Here is a 15,293-nt window from a genome sequence, read left to right as displayed (position 1 = left end):
CGTTGTATTCATATGATTAGACATCCCTGATCTACATTAACAGAGAAGAAATTAAGAACGGTTTTGTCTTCTTCTGTACACACACATGTGTGTATATATATATATATATATATATATATATATATATATATATATTGTGTGTATGTTTTTATGTATTGTAACACACATACACATGCATGTACGGCAGATATGTATGACCTCAGTTCTTGACGCGCTCTGAAACAAATGTGTGTTTGTGCAACATATCTGCCCTTGTCATGAGTTAATGTCCCTCTGTCACTACATATACATGCATGACAGACCCTGCGGTCACATGACGCCATTATTTGGCTCATGTACAGGGTGCTCACATTGTTCGAATGAGGGGCTTGTCTGTGCTCTCTAGGGTGAAAAGTCCTGCTGTGTGGGCTGCTCCGTGGGCTATTATAGAGAAGGCATCATTCAGCACTAAATGCATAGAATGTGCATGATTCAGTCGCTTTCATGCTTCACTTCACTGTGCCTGTTTTATCGCTCTCTGGTGACTTTTTGAATGAATGCTTTCTAATGTTGGACGTCAGTGTGTTTAGTGTAGCATGACGCACACACACACAGAGTATGTGCCAGAGTAAAAAAATATCATAAAATTCCCACTGGCTCTCTTTCTGCATGCCCTGCTGTGCTGTGCACTGGAATCCGGCAAAATGCCAGCTTTATTCCAGCAGTGGACACAAGATAAACAGCGCATCAAAGCAGTCAAACAGGAAGTTCTTCAGTCTCAACATGATCATGTATGTCAGTATGTGTATGGGAATGTGTATGTGTATGTGTGTGTGCTTGCTAACAGGCTATATGGACCAAACACAGTAAAGAGAGTGTAGATCTGTGCCTTAGTTAGTTTTGTACATTTGTTTTCTTTTTACAGGCAGTCATATGCAAAATTTGGGTGCCCCAGTCAAAATGTGTTTTATTGATTTTCTAAGTTTAAATAATTTAACAGATTTTAATTAGATGTTAAGCTCAATATGCAAATATTTTTCTCATATTTTCCATTGTCCCATGTGGTCCACTTATAATGTCTGTGTGGTCTTATGCAACAAAATGTATTTTTACATTTTCCAGCCTCTCTTCATTCATTTAAATTCAACAGCCTGTTTTTTCACTGTTACATGTAAGTAACATTTGGTTTGATTGGCTATGGATTGGTATGTGCCCCATTCAAAACAGCATGAGCGGAATGAAATAGGAAATAACACATAAATGTGAATGAGCAGGCTAGAACACTGCAGGCTGAGTGAGTAACTCTATGTAAACGTGCTTATAGTTATGACCTAACAAGCTGTATTTTCAGATTAGTTTCCATGTGGACTGGGTGAGTGAGTGAATGGTACATTTTTGAAGCTTTACATAGTCCATTTATGCAGTGTTAGCATAGCTGTTTAACTATTTTAACTAAAAAGGGACAGTTTTATTTATTTTGATTGCAATAGGGTTTGGATACTGAAATTAAGGTTTAAATTAAGCTAATTAAGCCAAGAAGATTACCTACATATACTTACATGCAGTGTCTATTCATACTCATTCTATAAGATACTATTCATTAAAATTAAATTATGAATACATTGTAATTTTATGTTAGATGAACCATTTTCAAATCTCTCCTTGAGGAAGCACCATATTTACAGTTACCATCCATTACCTGCTTCAGCTAATCAGTCCTTCATCAAATTAAATCAAGTGCTGTTGATGGATTTGAACAAATTCATGCAACGGCTGGAGTCTAGTAAGAAGTCGCAAACCAAACCTGCGTTTTTTAAACTGTGTCCTTCTAACTAATGAATACATTTTACTGTATTAATGTTTATTTGTATTTATTCTAATGGTATATGTTGTTTTTAGTGACAAAAACTCCTTAACAGTGATACAGATTTAATGCAGATTGAAGGTGCATAAGCTTAAAAAGATGTGTTGGTATGCACTTGAAACACACAGGACTGTGTGTATCTGTGCCTTTAGTTCATGTGTTCACATACATTGTGAGTGTGTATGTAATGTGTATGTAGCTGCAGCTCCATGGCCCCCAGGGTTCAATGTAGCAGGAGGCGGTGAGTAGAAACTCGGTCATGGTGGGATGCATTTTTCATGGTTCTGATTTTTCCCCATTTTTGAGCATGGATGATCCCAGCAGCCTCAGAAACACTTTATACGTTACCATCACACAGCATTAATTAAAAATGCAGAACAGGCAGAGTTCAGCAGAGTTCAGTGCCTTTCATGACCAGCGTGCCCCATGCTGTCAGGGACAAACACTGTGGTTACAACATGTTCTGTGAAATGAAGTATGTGGGAATCTCTCACGAAAAACGGTTCAGCCTTTATATTAAGAGCCAGGAGGAATACAATATACATAAATAACTGAAAGATGACCTCACTGGGGCACATGCAGCAATTAAATAGTCACTCAAGTAATGACAACAATCAAATAATGCAAGTATTTAAAATAAACAGAGTATTTTACTGCTCTACGAACAGCCAAATGGCACACAAATTAGACCTGGCCCTGAACTACATCTTCCTGCATATTTTTCCCACTGTTTGCTTCTGATTGACAAATCAGCATAGATGTACTTTTCAGGTGTGGAACCAAACAGAAGTTACAGAAATATTAATTTTCTGGCAACCAACACAAAATAGTCTACTATTTTGTTACTCTTACTGTAGCATCTCTGTTGATAACAGTGGTTTACACTGACAGTGTTAAATGTCCAAACTCTTTTTTGTTTTTTTACAATTTTATACACCTGATTCAGCTCCTCAAGCCTTAGGAGCAGGTAAATGTGATTAGGTGGATCTGATTAGAACTGCAATGAAACACTGCAGGTGAGTCACCTGAAATAAAACAAATTAAGTAACAGCTGCTTGTATTAGTGCCACGCCATTTTTCTATTTTGATTAATATTGCTGTCTGTTTTCTGTTAATTTTTTTCTGGTTTGTTTTACAAAATTTATCAAAGAAAAAAGAAAGTTGGTGTTGCTTCCAGAAATTTAGCCTGTAGTGTGTATATATGCTTTATTTTTGTTTGAAAGCAATTTGTACCTCGATTACTCGGGAGGCATTGTCAATTTTTCATTTTCTTTTTTTCTTTCAGTGCAATCACTCCTTCCTCATTTCCACAGGTGAAAGTCTGGTTCCAGAACCGTCGCACCAAGCAGAAGAAGGACCAGACAAAGGACTCAGATAAGCGCTCGTCCTCTGCGTCTGAATCTTTGGCCACCTGTAATATTCTTCGGCTGCTGGAGCAGGGCCGCCTACTGTCTGTCCCGGCTCCCCCACCCAACCCCCTTCTGGCCCCCCCTCACCCCGGGAACGGTTCTCTGCTAGGCAGCCCCTCTGTGGCCTCCTCTTCGCCTGGCCTCGGCAGCACCAGCACTCCTCCAGGAGCTGTGACGGGCACAGGCGGGGGTGGGGCTTTCGGCCTCTCTCTATCTTCTCTCGGTGGGACGCCTCCCTCACCCCGTCTGGGGGTCCCTCCGCCCTCGCTGTTCTCCGTGCCCCTCCTGAGCGGAGCTCATCACGAACTGACCTCAGGCTATGGCTGTGGCTCATCCGCGTTTGAGCCCTACACAAGGATAGAGAGGAAAGATGGGGACCTGGGGGGGAAAAAAACTGTTTCCTAAAGCAGGAGTTCTCAACTCCAGCACCAAGGACCCACTGCCCTGCACTGTTTTACTGTCCCCTAAATGATCACACCTACACCTTTGAAAAATAAAGGTACCAAAAAGTGTTATTTAGAGCAATACTGTTTACTTCTCTAAAAATTGTTGCTTCTTTAAGGAACCATTTTTGAAAATGAGATATGGAAGTATGAAGAAACTCTCACTTCACATAAGGTTCTGTACCAAAGATTAGATTGGCATGTCCAAGCCCAGAACCATTAAGGAACCTTTATTTTTAAGAATGTACTTGTTGAAAAGTCACCAAATTTATTTGGTCTTCATGGTTACTCTTAAATGAGAGCTACAGATTCTTTTTTAGAGAGGCCATGCGTTTCTACCAGTTTGTCCTATTTTGTTTTTCTCTTACTCGTACAAACTCTCTTAAGAATTAAAGGTGCCAGAAAGGGTTCATTTGTTCTTTTAGTGAAACATCTTGGAAGAACCACTTTTGGTTCCTTAAAGAAGTTTGCAGAACCATTTTTGTAAATATAAAGAACCTATTTTAAAGTTAAAAGAACTTTAGATGGAAGGTTCATTTCAAATTAAAGGATTTTCAGAAAACCATATATCCAAGCCAAGAGCCATTTGGGAACCTCTATTTTAAGAGTCCAACCTTGGCTAGATTCATAACAGAGGGAAAAGACTAAAGAGGAAACTCCTAACAACACTCAATAATTACCCCATGAGTTGGATCAAGTGGGCTTGTGGCAGGGACTTGCCAAAACTGTGCAGGGCACCGAGCCCCCAAGACTGGAGTTGAGAACCACTGTTGCTCAGCTTACGGACTGGACCGCTGACTGGAACCTGTCCTCCTTCACTCACCCCGGTGGGTACGATCTGCTCTACTGCTCAGCTGAGGATCGGGGTATGGAGGGAAAAGGTGCTCTAAGACTTCTAATGAATAGAAACAGATGGAGAGAGCATTGACTTCTAATTTCGGATCCCTTGCCTATGTCTTCGAGCTGTGCCAGTGCTTTCCACCATGTTAAGATGACAGGAAAAATCCTGCTGCCTCTGCCCCTTTGCAGTGAAAGGTTCGCTAAAAAGGCGTGTATCTGTGAAAACATGGAGGACACATCTGTAATTAACCGCAACTGCATCCAGTACTTAAGCGTTTTTAAATTTCTTCCATTTTTGAATTCCTTGTGTGTGGGTGTGTGTGTTGCAAACAGCCTCAGGCTTAGTTTACGTGAGTAAAGAAAAAAAAAGTTCAACATTGTTACTGTAATTGTGAAAGGCCAAAATCGCTTTACAACAGATATTGTATCCAAATGGGTGTAAAAAAAAAAAGAAAAAGAAGAAAAAAAGAAGAAAGATGATTGAATGAGTCATGTCAATATGTTTGATGAACCTTGTGGTACGTTTTTGGTATGTTTTTATGCTGCTCTTAACTAGAATTGTTTTTATGGGGGAGTTTTACATCAGTGTATATTTTGTGCATGTGAGAGTGTGTGAGAAACAGATGTTTTTGGTTTTCTGAGTGCTTCTCATAAACATTGTGTACACATACGCAATAACAGGACAACTGCAAATCCAATCAGCTATATTGGTCCATATTTCTTTTCCTAATTATTATATTTTTAACTTATATAATAGTAGATTTTTTTAAAAAAGAAAAATGTTCTTTTAAATTGAGATACAGTATAAAAATGCCCCCTTACGACGATGCATAGCACAAGGCAACAAAATTGTTTTTGGAAATTCAACTATACCGCTATTGCTTAAAGCAATATTTTCTGAATCATTACCACATTATGCTAAGACCTGACAAATGACAGAACACATGTAATGTTTAAACTAATTTAGGACTATTGTTACCATTGTTTGAATGTTTCAGTACATCATCACTTTCCACTTTCCTCTGTCAGAGGCAGAGGAACACAGGTACCTGAAGCTTGTATGGCCAGAATACTAGCTATGAAGCTAATAGGTAAATTCCTTTTTTTTGATGAAAGTTAAACTACTCATTAAAAAATGACACAATAACACTAGGCCACAATGTTGTTGATGTCTTTTAAAAGCTCATGAAAAGCTACTAAAAATGCATTTCTTTCAGCAAAAATGTAAACCAGGACTGATGGCAGGATAAAGATATTTATGTATTCTAATATATTTACTTATTTTCCCAGTACTACCTATTTTAAAAGCAGTGATTTTCTCAAACAGTAATGGGTGAAAATTAATAATGATCATTATTATTAGTCAAAAACACAAAGTGGTTTTGAAAGTAGACTGAATTCTAGCTTCTCACCCTTGTCTTTAAAAGTTTTGTTACATGATCACAAATGCAGCAAGTCATTCTAACTGCCCCCAATACTCTCTATATAACTGACTCAGCAGTTCTTAGATGTAGGCCGTGTTTAGCAAAATACTGAGAACTTGTTTCCAAATGTTAGCTTGAGAGGCTAATTAGGTCTCTGTTCTGAATAGCTGTCAGACTGTACTTTGTACTTTGTACATAGTACAATGTTTTAGTTAACATTTTCACATCCTGTGGGATTGTGCAGAGCTAACTTATTTAATTAAGTTGACGAATGAAGTGTGTGGAGGAGATGACAGCAATTTTTGTTTAATTAGCAGTCAAATTTGTGTCAAGATGCAACGATTAGCTGTCTGCTTATTCTGTCTCTCATGATGGTGTCGCCCCTCCCCTGAACCGTTGTGACTGAAGTCTCAGTGATTAGTCTAATTAGCCCTTGTTGTGTTTGCTGCCCTGGCTACCCACGATGCATCGCCTTGTTCTTTGCATTAACTTTGCTGCACTCTGTGGAAATGCTTTTTTAGTTGTATCTTCTTCATAGTCTGAAACCAACCAGTTGGGTTAGAATCAATATAGGAAATCTGCAAAACTGAATTCTTTTCTCTAAGGCTCTTATCAAAACCTAACATGTCTTTTCTTTTTTATTTTAGCTTTTTTTCTTCTTTTTTTTTTTTCATTTAAACGATTTGAAAACACCAGCTGTCCTTTACATTGTGTGAATGTTTCATGTGGAATGGAGCAACAGCAAAGGTCCCCAAAAACTTTTACATTTTGTTGACACCTTTTGCTTTTTGTTTCTTGTATTAGGCTACTGCTTCAGAGATACAAAGTTTTGTTATAATACCACATTTAATAATAGCTCCATTTACTTCAGTGTAGCGTATTGCAGTTCCAGTCTGAATACAGACAGCACTCTGTAGTTGACTGGTCTGTGGAGAAAACTTCAGGCCGTTTTCTGTTTGTTTGAAGCTTCTGAGGTGAGCTGCATGACCTCACACAGCCCTCAATAATGTATTAATTTCCTTGAAACCTAAGCACTTTATTTCCATATAATTACTTCTTGAAGGTTCTTCTTCCTTCCTTTTAGTTTTACCATAAGCTCTATCACTGTCGACTGTTTTGACATCTTACACATTCCTTGCTGTTTGAAAAGTAGAGCTTTTCAGAAGCCAGAAACGTCTCTACAGGCCGAGGCTCTGACAACATGCAGCTGGAAGAAGCCGATCCCGCTCCACCCCAAAGCTGCCATAAACAAGCTCATGTTCGCAGTATTTCTCTACTGTTGCTGTTAATTTAATCTTTGCTTTTAACTCAATGCAGTTTGACCTCAGTCTCAGTGTAGCACTGGAAAAGTCACAAAGCTTATTATGTTTACTAATAAACCTGTGTGCAGTGGCATCTGAACTCATCTGGCAGAAAAAAAGAAAGGCCCTGTTATCTGACTCTAATTAAGCGATACTGGCCCTTGTTTAATTTCTTTTGTGAATGGCAAGCAAAGGTGAAAGCATGACCCTGACCTGCATGTATCCTTACGACTCACCCTTTGAATGGTAGGGCAGCTGATTGTGTTGAGAGGTCTTTGGGATGAAAACCTCTGACCCTGCTAAATGAGGCAAATCTATGGAGAATTCCTCTTTGGCCTATTTGACCTTGTGCACTCTTGTCACTGTTATTCAGTATAAACTGAACTGCATGTTCTGTTCTCAAGCAAAAGTGTTGAATCTTCTTGTTACTGTGCTGTTGTCAAACTCTGTGCTACTTTAAACAAGCAGCACTTATAATTTACAGACTGTGTCGTAAAAAATATTTTCTTCGGTGTTCAACGTGACTGACATGCTACGCATAGTTTCTTACTGTTGAAGCGCAACACTTTTCCCCTGTTCTCTTCGTCCTTCACTTTCTCAATTGGGTAAATGTGCCACAACTTCTCATATAATCCCCTGCCTTCCTTTCAGAAACAGAAAAACAGCGTTTTTGTACAATTTGATATTTCTTTTGGTGTTCTTTTTTTAGGATACTGTTCAAATTTGATGCTGTTTCACTTACGAACCAGATAAAATAGCTTACAGTGACTTAGAAAGAATGTTTACCAAAAATGAGTGCAATTTTTTGAACACTTTTTACCAGGATCGCTTATTTGACACTTCTCCAAAAAAAGCAATCCCCCAACCAATTGTAATTAAAGCAGCAAAGTCATTGTATACTAGCCAGTTTCTTGCAGTTGTGTTGTCATGTATCTGTTGTGTGAGAGAGTGAGAGACACAGAGAGCATTATGGTTGATCACAGTGTGAGCAGTGAATCTGAGAAAGTGGCACTAAGCTAGCAAATTCTTGAGAGGTAGGGAGCCAGTGATACAATCAGAAAAGTGCCAATGACAAATTTTCCCCCAAATCAAACTCTGCAACAGACCCTTGTACAGAATCAAAACAACTAAATATCTACTGTCTCTGAAATAAAGCCAAAATATATTTCCTCAATATGAGAACACTGTGAAACATACGCTGCAGTGGGCAGAGTAACAGCGTACAGTATAGGTCTATATATAATGTTCCACACTGGTGTGATTGTAATGTGGGCTTTTTTATGTTGATGAGATTGTGTGTGTGTGTGTGTGAGTGTGTGTGTGTGTGTGTGTTTGTGTTTTTTTTTAAGTCGGTGTTCGTGTTCTTACATACAGACAGAATTTATGTGTAAGTAAGCCATACAGTTTTTGGCAGTAAATCTCGTGTAACCATGTCAAGACATAACTGGCACCAGCTTCTCACAAATAAAGAAAAAAAAATGTTAAAGATGAACTGTATGTAAATATACTGTATGAGTCTTTGCACAGTACTTTCATGTTGGTATCATGTGATCTTACAGTCGCTGAAGAAAGAATGAAAAAAAAAAGAAAAAAAACTTTATAAATGCTTTACAATTCTTTGTCTTATTAACAATTTGCACTTATTTAAAAGAAAGACGTTTCTTTGTGTTTTCTGGTGAAAGAGCTGTTTTGATGCTCAGGCTATGGAAGCCAGGATATTGTAAAATATGTATATGTATTTTTATTCATATGCATATAAATATATGTCTATGTAATTTGCCTCTTTGTACGTCTCGTTACTTGATTACATCCTAATTTTAATCATCAGCATCAGTTATTCATACATGCTCAAGCACTTATATACTGTCCTGCTTGTCACTTCAGTGTTCCCGAGGATAATCTTTCTTACTTTCTCAGCGTTGTTATGTGGAATGTTAAGAATGTCACCACAGGTTTAGAAAATATTGCCTTATTGTTTCTCTTCTCCATTCAGTTAGAGCAGAACTGCAGAATTTTCTTATTGTGCAAAATAACTTGGATATTTCCAAGCCTATGGTGAGAATTTTAATTATTTTAGGCCCAATTACACAATTTCAAACATTCCTAATTACGGGGGAACATAAAAATATGAACAAAATGTGTAAAAAAGACATACATGTATTGCCCCCATAACTTTCTCAGGTTCTATGAACCACATCAGTTCTCCCTGAAGTTTCAAAAAAGTTTATGTTGCAACCTTTCCTTAGAAATCACTCATTCAGTAGCACTGTGTTGTGTAAACATTTACATAGTATATACTGTACTGTGTAGGTCAAATACCATTTATTTAATTTCCAGTCTAAATGACCATAAAGTACAAGTAATTCATTTTTCAGCATCACTAAAAAAGCAGAAAACATACATGGTTCACTGTACCAAACTGTTTCAATGTCAGAATTCTAAATGCACTGACTTGGACTTCAGACTAAAATCTATTTGCTTTGAATGAACCTTTACTTTGTTTTGGTAGTGACAAGTTTAGCAAATTTTGAGCAGAACTTGACTAGCAAACACTGTGCTGAACTGCTGCACATAAGTAAAATCATATTTTTATTAAAGCACAAAAAAAGTTTGCATAATCACAAAAAAAAATGTTTTTGTAGTCACAATTCTTAACATTACACACTGATTTTCAGAGGTTGGGACACAATTACTTCTAAACAATGGGATCTAACTGCTCACCACATGGCTATGAGGCCCAGGGATGCAGTCTCAGTTCCTGCATTAAAAAGCAGGGGTGTGGCTAAAATAGACTAAACCTCTTTGTGTTTCAGTAGTGACATGAAAATGTTAAATAGCATGTTTAAAATATATTCCTTTATTTTAAAATTAAAGTCTTTAAAAATTTAAACATTTTCAACAAGAAAAAGAAAATAAAAATAAATATTATTTTCACAAGTGTAGATGTAGGGGTTAGGGTTTGGGACAGGTACCTCCCAACAGAAAGTGCCCTATATTTGATGATTTTGTATATATTTAGTTCGTTATTATCTTTATTAATGTATTGGGTTAGAAGAAGCTCTCATTGAAGAAAGTATGCTTCTCATACACAAATAATCCCAAATAAACACATTCAGTGATGTCGAGGTCTGGACTCCAGGGTGGTCAGTCTATTGTTCTGAGCATGCCAGCAGCTTCTTTGTTTGTATGTTTTGTTATGTGTTTTTGTGTTTATGTCCTTTTCTCAGTGAGGGCTTCTTATCAGTTTCACATCCATTCAGACTCATAGTGTTTAGCTGTCTTCTCACAGTGGAAGGATGGACAGAAACATATTGCATAGTATTTTATATTACAGAAATTCTGTGATGAATGAAATGGATTATCATTCACCAGTTTTCTTTTGGCTCCTCACATCTGACAGAAGACCCTTCATGGACAGCTGTAGTCAATAGTCCATTGGAAATAAGTGTATTCATTAGTTAGTACTATCTTATTTTGCTGCTGAGGTAGACTCAAAGCTTGTGAGAAAGGTATTCATTCCTTCGTTCACTTCAAAATTTCTTCCGCCGCCTTACAGATCATCTGAGCATTTATGTTCTCAACCATCTTCTCCTGGCTATCGTCAAGTCTGTGAAAACATCAAATCCTTTTACGTCTAGCAACAGAAAGCGGCCGAGGTTATTTTGCAAGAAAGGCTGCTCAAACGGCCACAATATGTTTAACCACATGGTTTGGTGCCCTCCTTCCTTTCGGAGCTGCACTCTCTTTCTGAAGCTTGCTGGGACAATCAACCACAGGGTGCCAATTAAAATGATTGGCGTCTTTTCTCAGAGGTAGTGGACGGCTGGGGAGAGGGAGCGCTAAATGGGTGGCCTGTTGGTTTGTGTGTGGGGCGGCCGAGGATGGGGTGCAGGACTCAAGTGATGGCGACAGCTGGAGAACAACGAGGGCAACACCTCTCTCTATTCGACAGATTTTCAGCGAAGTGTGTTGGGACGAGGCAAACGGGGCAAAATTTGAGAAGGAAAACGCAGGAGTTATTCAAAATGATGCAATGTGCTCTCATAGAAACTGCTGGCATATGAAACTACTCTTCACATAGAATGTAGTTATGCAAACAGATTTCAGTCTTTTTAATCAGTTATTTTTCCATTCAAATCCAACTCTTTTAGATTTTAAAGTAGGGAAGCAAATCTGCAGTCTTCTCCTTTTTTTCCAACCCCATTTCTTGAAGAAGAGCAGCACCTTAATTCAGAATCTGACAAAAGGAAGAAAATACTATTAAACAGCTCCGTTAAAGCAACTCCATTTGATGAGATAAACGCAGCATACTTCATTTTCTCTTTTGACTTGTTTGGGGTGAAGTAATGAATGTTAGGCATGTTGTGCTGTTGCTGGCCCCTACGCTTTTTGCCACGCATCACTGTACTGCAACTTCCCTCCCTCTCTCTCTTTCCGCTTCTCTTTTCTTCATCCATCCGCTCTCTCTGGCTGGACCCTGTTCAGTGACCCTGCAGGAGGCCTCTTCACTAATTAGGGTCGCTAATTGGGGGGTGACGGGGCCGGGGGTCCCCTCCACACCTGCACAAGTCATGTGACCCACTGTGAGGTGCGCAGGGCCATGGGTCATCCAGCGGGGGGGCCGGGGGGGCTGGGGGGGCTGGGAAGGAGAGGGGCCTGGATCAGCTGGGTGTGTACAGGATTAGTGAGGGACAGGGCAAAGAGGAAGGCAGGGAGAGGTGGGTGTGCAAGAGGTGGGCTGGGTTCAGATTTGGCCCCCTCAGGGGTTAATTGCAGGCTGACCCCCACGGCTGATCGGCTCAGCAGAGCCCCCTAGCATGGGCCCACTTTTCTCAGTTGGGGCGAGATGAAGTCGGCTTGTTTTGACACACTTCACACAAGCGGCTGACTCTGCCATTAAGGAACTTCTTGGAATTCCTGAGAGGAGCGGAAGGACCAGGGCAAAACCAGCCTTGCATTACAAGCTCCAACAGTAATCAGATAAATAAAAAGCACTAAATAAATCAATACATGAATGAATTAATTCATGAATCTATGAATGAATGAAAACAATGCTGGACAGCATTTTCTTACCTCCTACTATATTTCCCAAATCACCATTATAAAATGGCTGATATAGAGTCAAACTACATCAATAAAGTTGTAAATAAAAAAGCACATTGGTAGAAGATCAACTCAGTACTAGCTGATATTTGCATTTTTGATCTTGCATTTCTTATTGAACAGGCAGAAATGAGCAGGGGGAGGGGTGAAGCATGGCCAGTCTGAGAAGTTCCACTTCACTCTCTCACTATTCAAGCAAGTTTACCCAGCAGAATGAAGTGTGGGTGACGTAAATGTGTTTGGTTAGTTTAAGGGGAAAGGTGCAGACAAAGCTGAGATCTATACTTCCTTTCTCTCTGCACCCTCTTAGCCCCTTCTTATCCAAATGGGCTTTCAGAAAAGAAAAACAAGGAAGCGTGAGTTGAGAATGAGATAGAAATGGTTCTATAGAGACATGGACAGTTGTTCTTTCAACAGCAGCACTGAAAACAAGGCTGAAGAGGGAATCAAAGAAAGAGTTCACATGAATGGGGGAATCCTTAAGAGTGTCTAATGCTCTTTGGCTATAATCAAATAATAATGAGAATTCAAAGTAACAAAAATGATTTGAATTATACTCCAAACAAAGTTTCCAATGTGGTTCTTGGCTTGGATGTACTGTTCTACGAAAACCTTTTAATTAGTACAGAATATTTACATAATGTGAACAGGTTCTACACATCTCAATTAGAAAACCTTTCTATAAAGAACCACCCATTAAACAGGAAACAAATGTGCCTCTTCTATGCTATTGCTCCAAAAAAAAAAAAATCTTTCTGACACAGTGCACACTCTCAACATAGGCCCAAGATTTGCCAGTGTTCTTGAATGAAGTTGACGCCTCGATCAAGAACTACCCAAAGAGCCACACCAGTCCTGAATTCTAAGAGCAACGAAAACTCCAACATTTACTTGAATGCCCTTTGTTGATACCCATTGTTGTTGTAAAGCTAAATAGTCAAATCAAATAATTATTTGATATGTGCTCACAATGTTCCCATGCTGTACAAAAGAAACTCATTCATTAAAAATACGCACACATGGCTATTATGGTTCCCAAACTGTACTTCTTTCTTGTTCCAAATTGCACTGTAAAATTACATGAATACTGCAGTGTTTTTTTACAGTAATTTGTGTTGTTACTGCCTGAAGAAAAGACTGCATGAAAGAATAGGCACACATCATTTGTATGCTGTATAGCACTGATGAGACTTCCACAGAAGCACAAGTGATTAGATTAAATTTCATAGCTACCAGTGTTGGGAAAACTCTCTTGGAGCTTCAAGGGGGAATCTAATGATGTAAAAGGAATGAAAATTGTGAAAGGCTGCAGTGCATGGAGCACTGATGTTTTCTTCAATCTGGTAATTTTGCTTTTGCAATTTTTGCGATTATTGTGATTGCTAATGGAGGTCAAAATACTGTTTCTGTATTTTCATCTAATAGTGATGTGTGATGGTGTCCATGATATAGTCTGTCAATAAGGCAAAGGTTTTTTAATTTCTTTATTGTTTTTAAAAGAATGAAGGACACTAATTTGGTTTGATGCTTCAATATGATCTCCACAAACGAATCATCTTTTTATTTTATGCTTAACTTTTTCAGCCATGATCCTTTCACACTACTATAATGAATGCATATTCAAGCTTCATGAAAGCAAAATAAAAGATTAAAAAGAATGAAAAAAAGTTAAGATTGCATATTGTGTCATAAGCCTGTTCCTTTTGGAGCAGAAAACGTTGATGTGATGAATTGAATCGTGTGTGCAGTCTCACCTTTCTCTATGAGAACTGAGCAGACTCCCCAGCTAAACCCACCTCTTTATTGCTGGACCTATTGACCCCAATTTTCACATCTAGTTCCATTCCCCCACCCAAGGACAACTTGCTTCTTTATCTCTTTTGCTTTTTTGCCCATGTACTGGGACTCCCACACACTAACTCTGTGAATGTGTTTTGTTTCTGCTCATCTCTGTGCAGAATCAATTAACCCCAGTGTCCCTGTGGACTCCACCGTTTCTTCAAGCCAGGTACAATGCTGCGCACTACTGGACTTGTGACATGCAGCCACAGCCATATGAAAAACATTGACTCTGTTTTTGTCACCTTGTGTGATAGTCTGTAGGCTGGTCTGGGTTAGGGCCATGGTGACTTTGTAGCTTGGACCCACCACGAATTTGATTCTGTGGACAAACAGTAAAGTATAAACAGCGTTTATATTCATAGAAAGACTTTACTTTCAAGGACACACGCACTGCCTGTCACTCTGTGTTCAGCTGTGAAACTCAACTCAAAGTTTGAGTTGCCTTTAAAGAGGAATGATAGGAATGCTTTGTATCCTGCACTGACCCACCTGCTGCATTTATTCATCCATCCATCCATCCATTCATTCTTCCACCAACCATTTGTCCACCCAACCCACCAATCCATCTAACTGTAATATATAGGGTTATTTGTTTACTAAATGCTTCTTACTTCTTACAGTATAATAAGTAAGAAGTTTAGGCAAGTAGAGCAAGTTTTGAACTGCTTTATTAGAGAATGTGACCTATTTCTTGTGATGAAATTTGTTTGATTAGATGGTGAGATTTTAAATCAAATGGTAATTATGTAATTTAGAAGCACTGTGAGTGATTATAGTCAATGGCTCATCATTTTATTTCCAAAGCAATGAGGTTTGACACCAGGACTGTTAACCTGCAGTTCAAAACATTTAAGGCACATTTACTGCAAAGAACAGTCTAAACGATCTCACTCATTACCTGCATCATAAACTCTCAAAAAAGAGGGTCCTTCAAAGGTTCATTAGTAAGGAAAATGATTCTATGTAGAACCATGAACACTCAAAGAACCCTTTGCATGAATAGAGGGTTATTTGCATCATGAAAGTGTTCTTCAAACTGCTGGAGAATGTGCTGTAGTTATAGAACCCTTTTCAAAAAAGTTCTATAT

General features: G+C 38.6%; 1 protein-coding gene across 1 annotated transcript in view; it reads left to right on the top strand.

Annotated features, from left to right (window-relative positions):
• Window positions 1–8,729, top strand: part of vax2 (ventral anterior homeobox 2) — a 32,875-nt gene extending 24,146 nt beyond the window's left edge. Inside the window, exon 3 of the mRNA XM_017683036.2 lies at window positions 3,157–8,729. Within this exon, the coding sequence (XP_017538525.1) occupies window positions 3,157–3,657 (501 nt within the window). The 3' untranslated portion in view covers window positions 3,658–8,729. The remainder of the gene's footprint in view (window positions 1–3,156) is intronic.
• The last annotated feature ends 6,564 nt before the right edge of the window (window positions 8,730–15,293 follow it).

This window comes from Pygocentrus nattereri, chromosome 2 (assembly GCF_015220715.1).
Source record: "Pygocentrus nattereri isolate fPygNat1 chromosome 2, fPygNat1.pri, whole genome shotgun sequence".
Classification (NCBI taxonomy): domain Eukaryota; kingdom Metazoa; phylum Chordata; class Actinopteri; order Characiformes; family Serrasalmidae; genus Pygocentrus; species Pygocentrus nattereri.
This window is presented reverse-complemented; position numbering and strand designations above follow the sequence as displayed.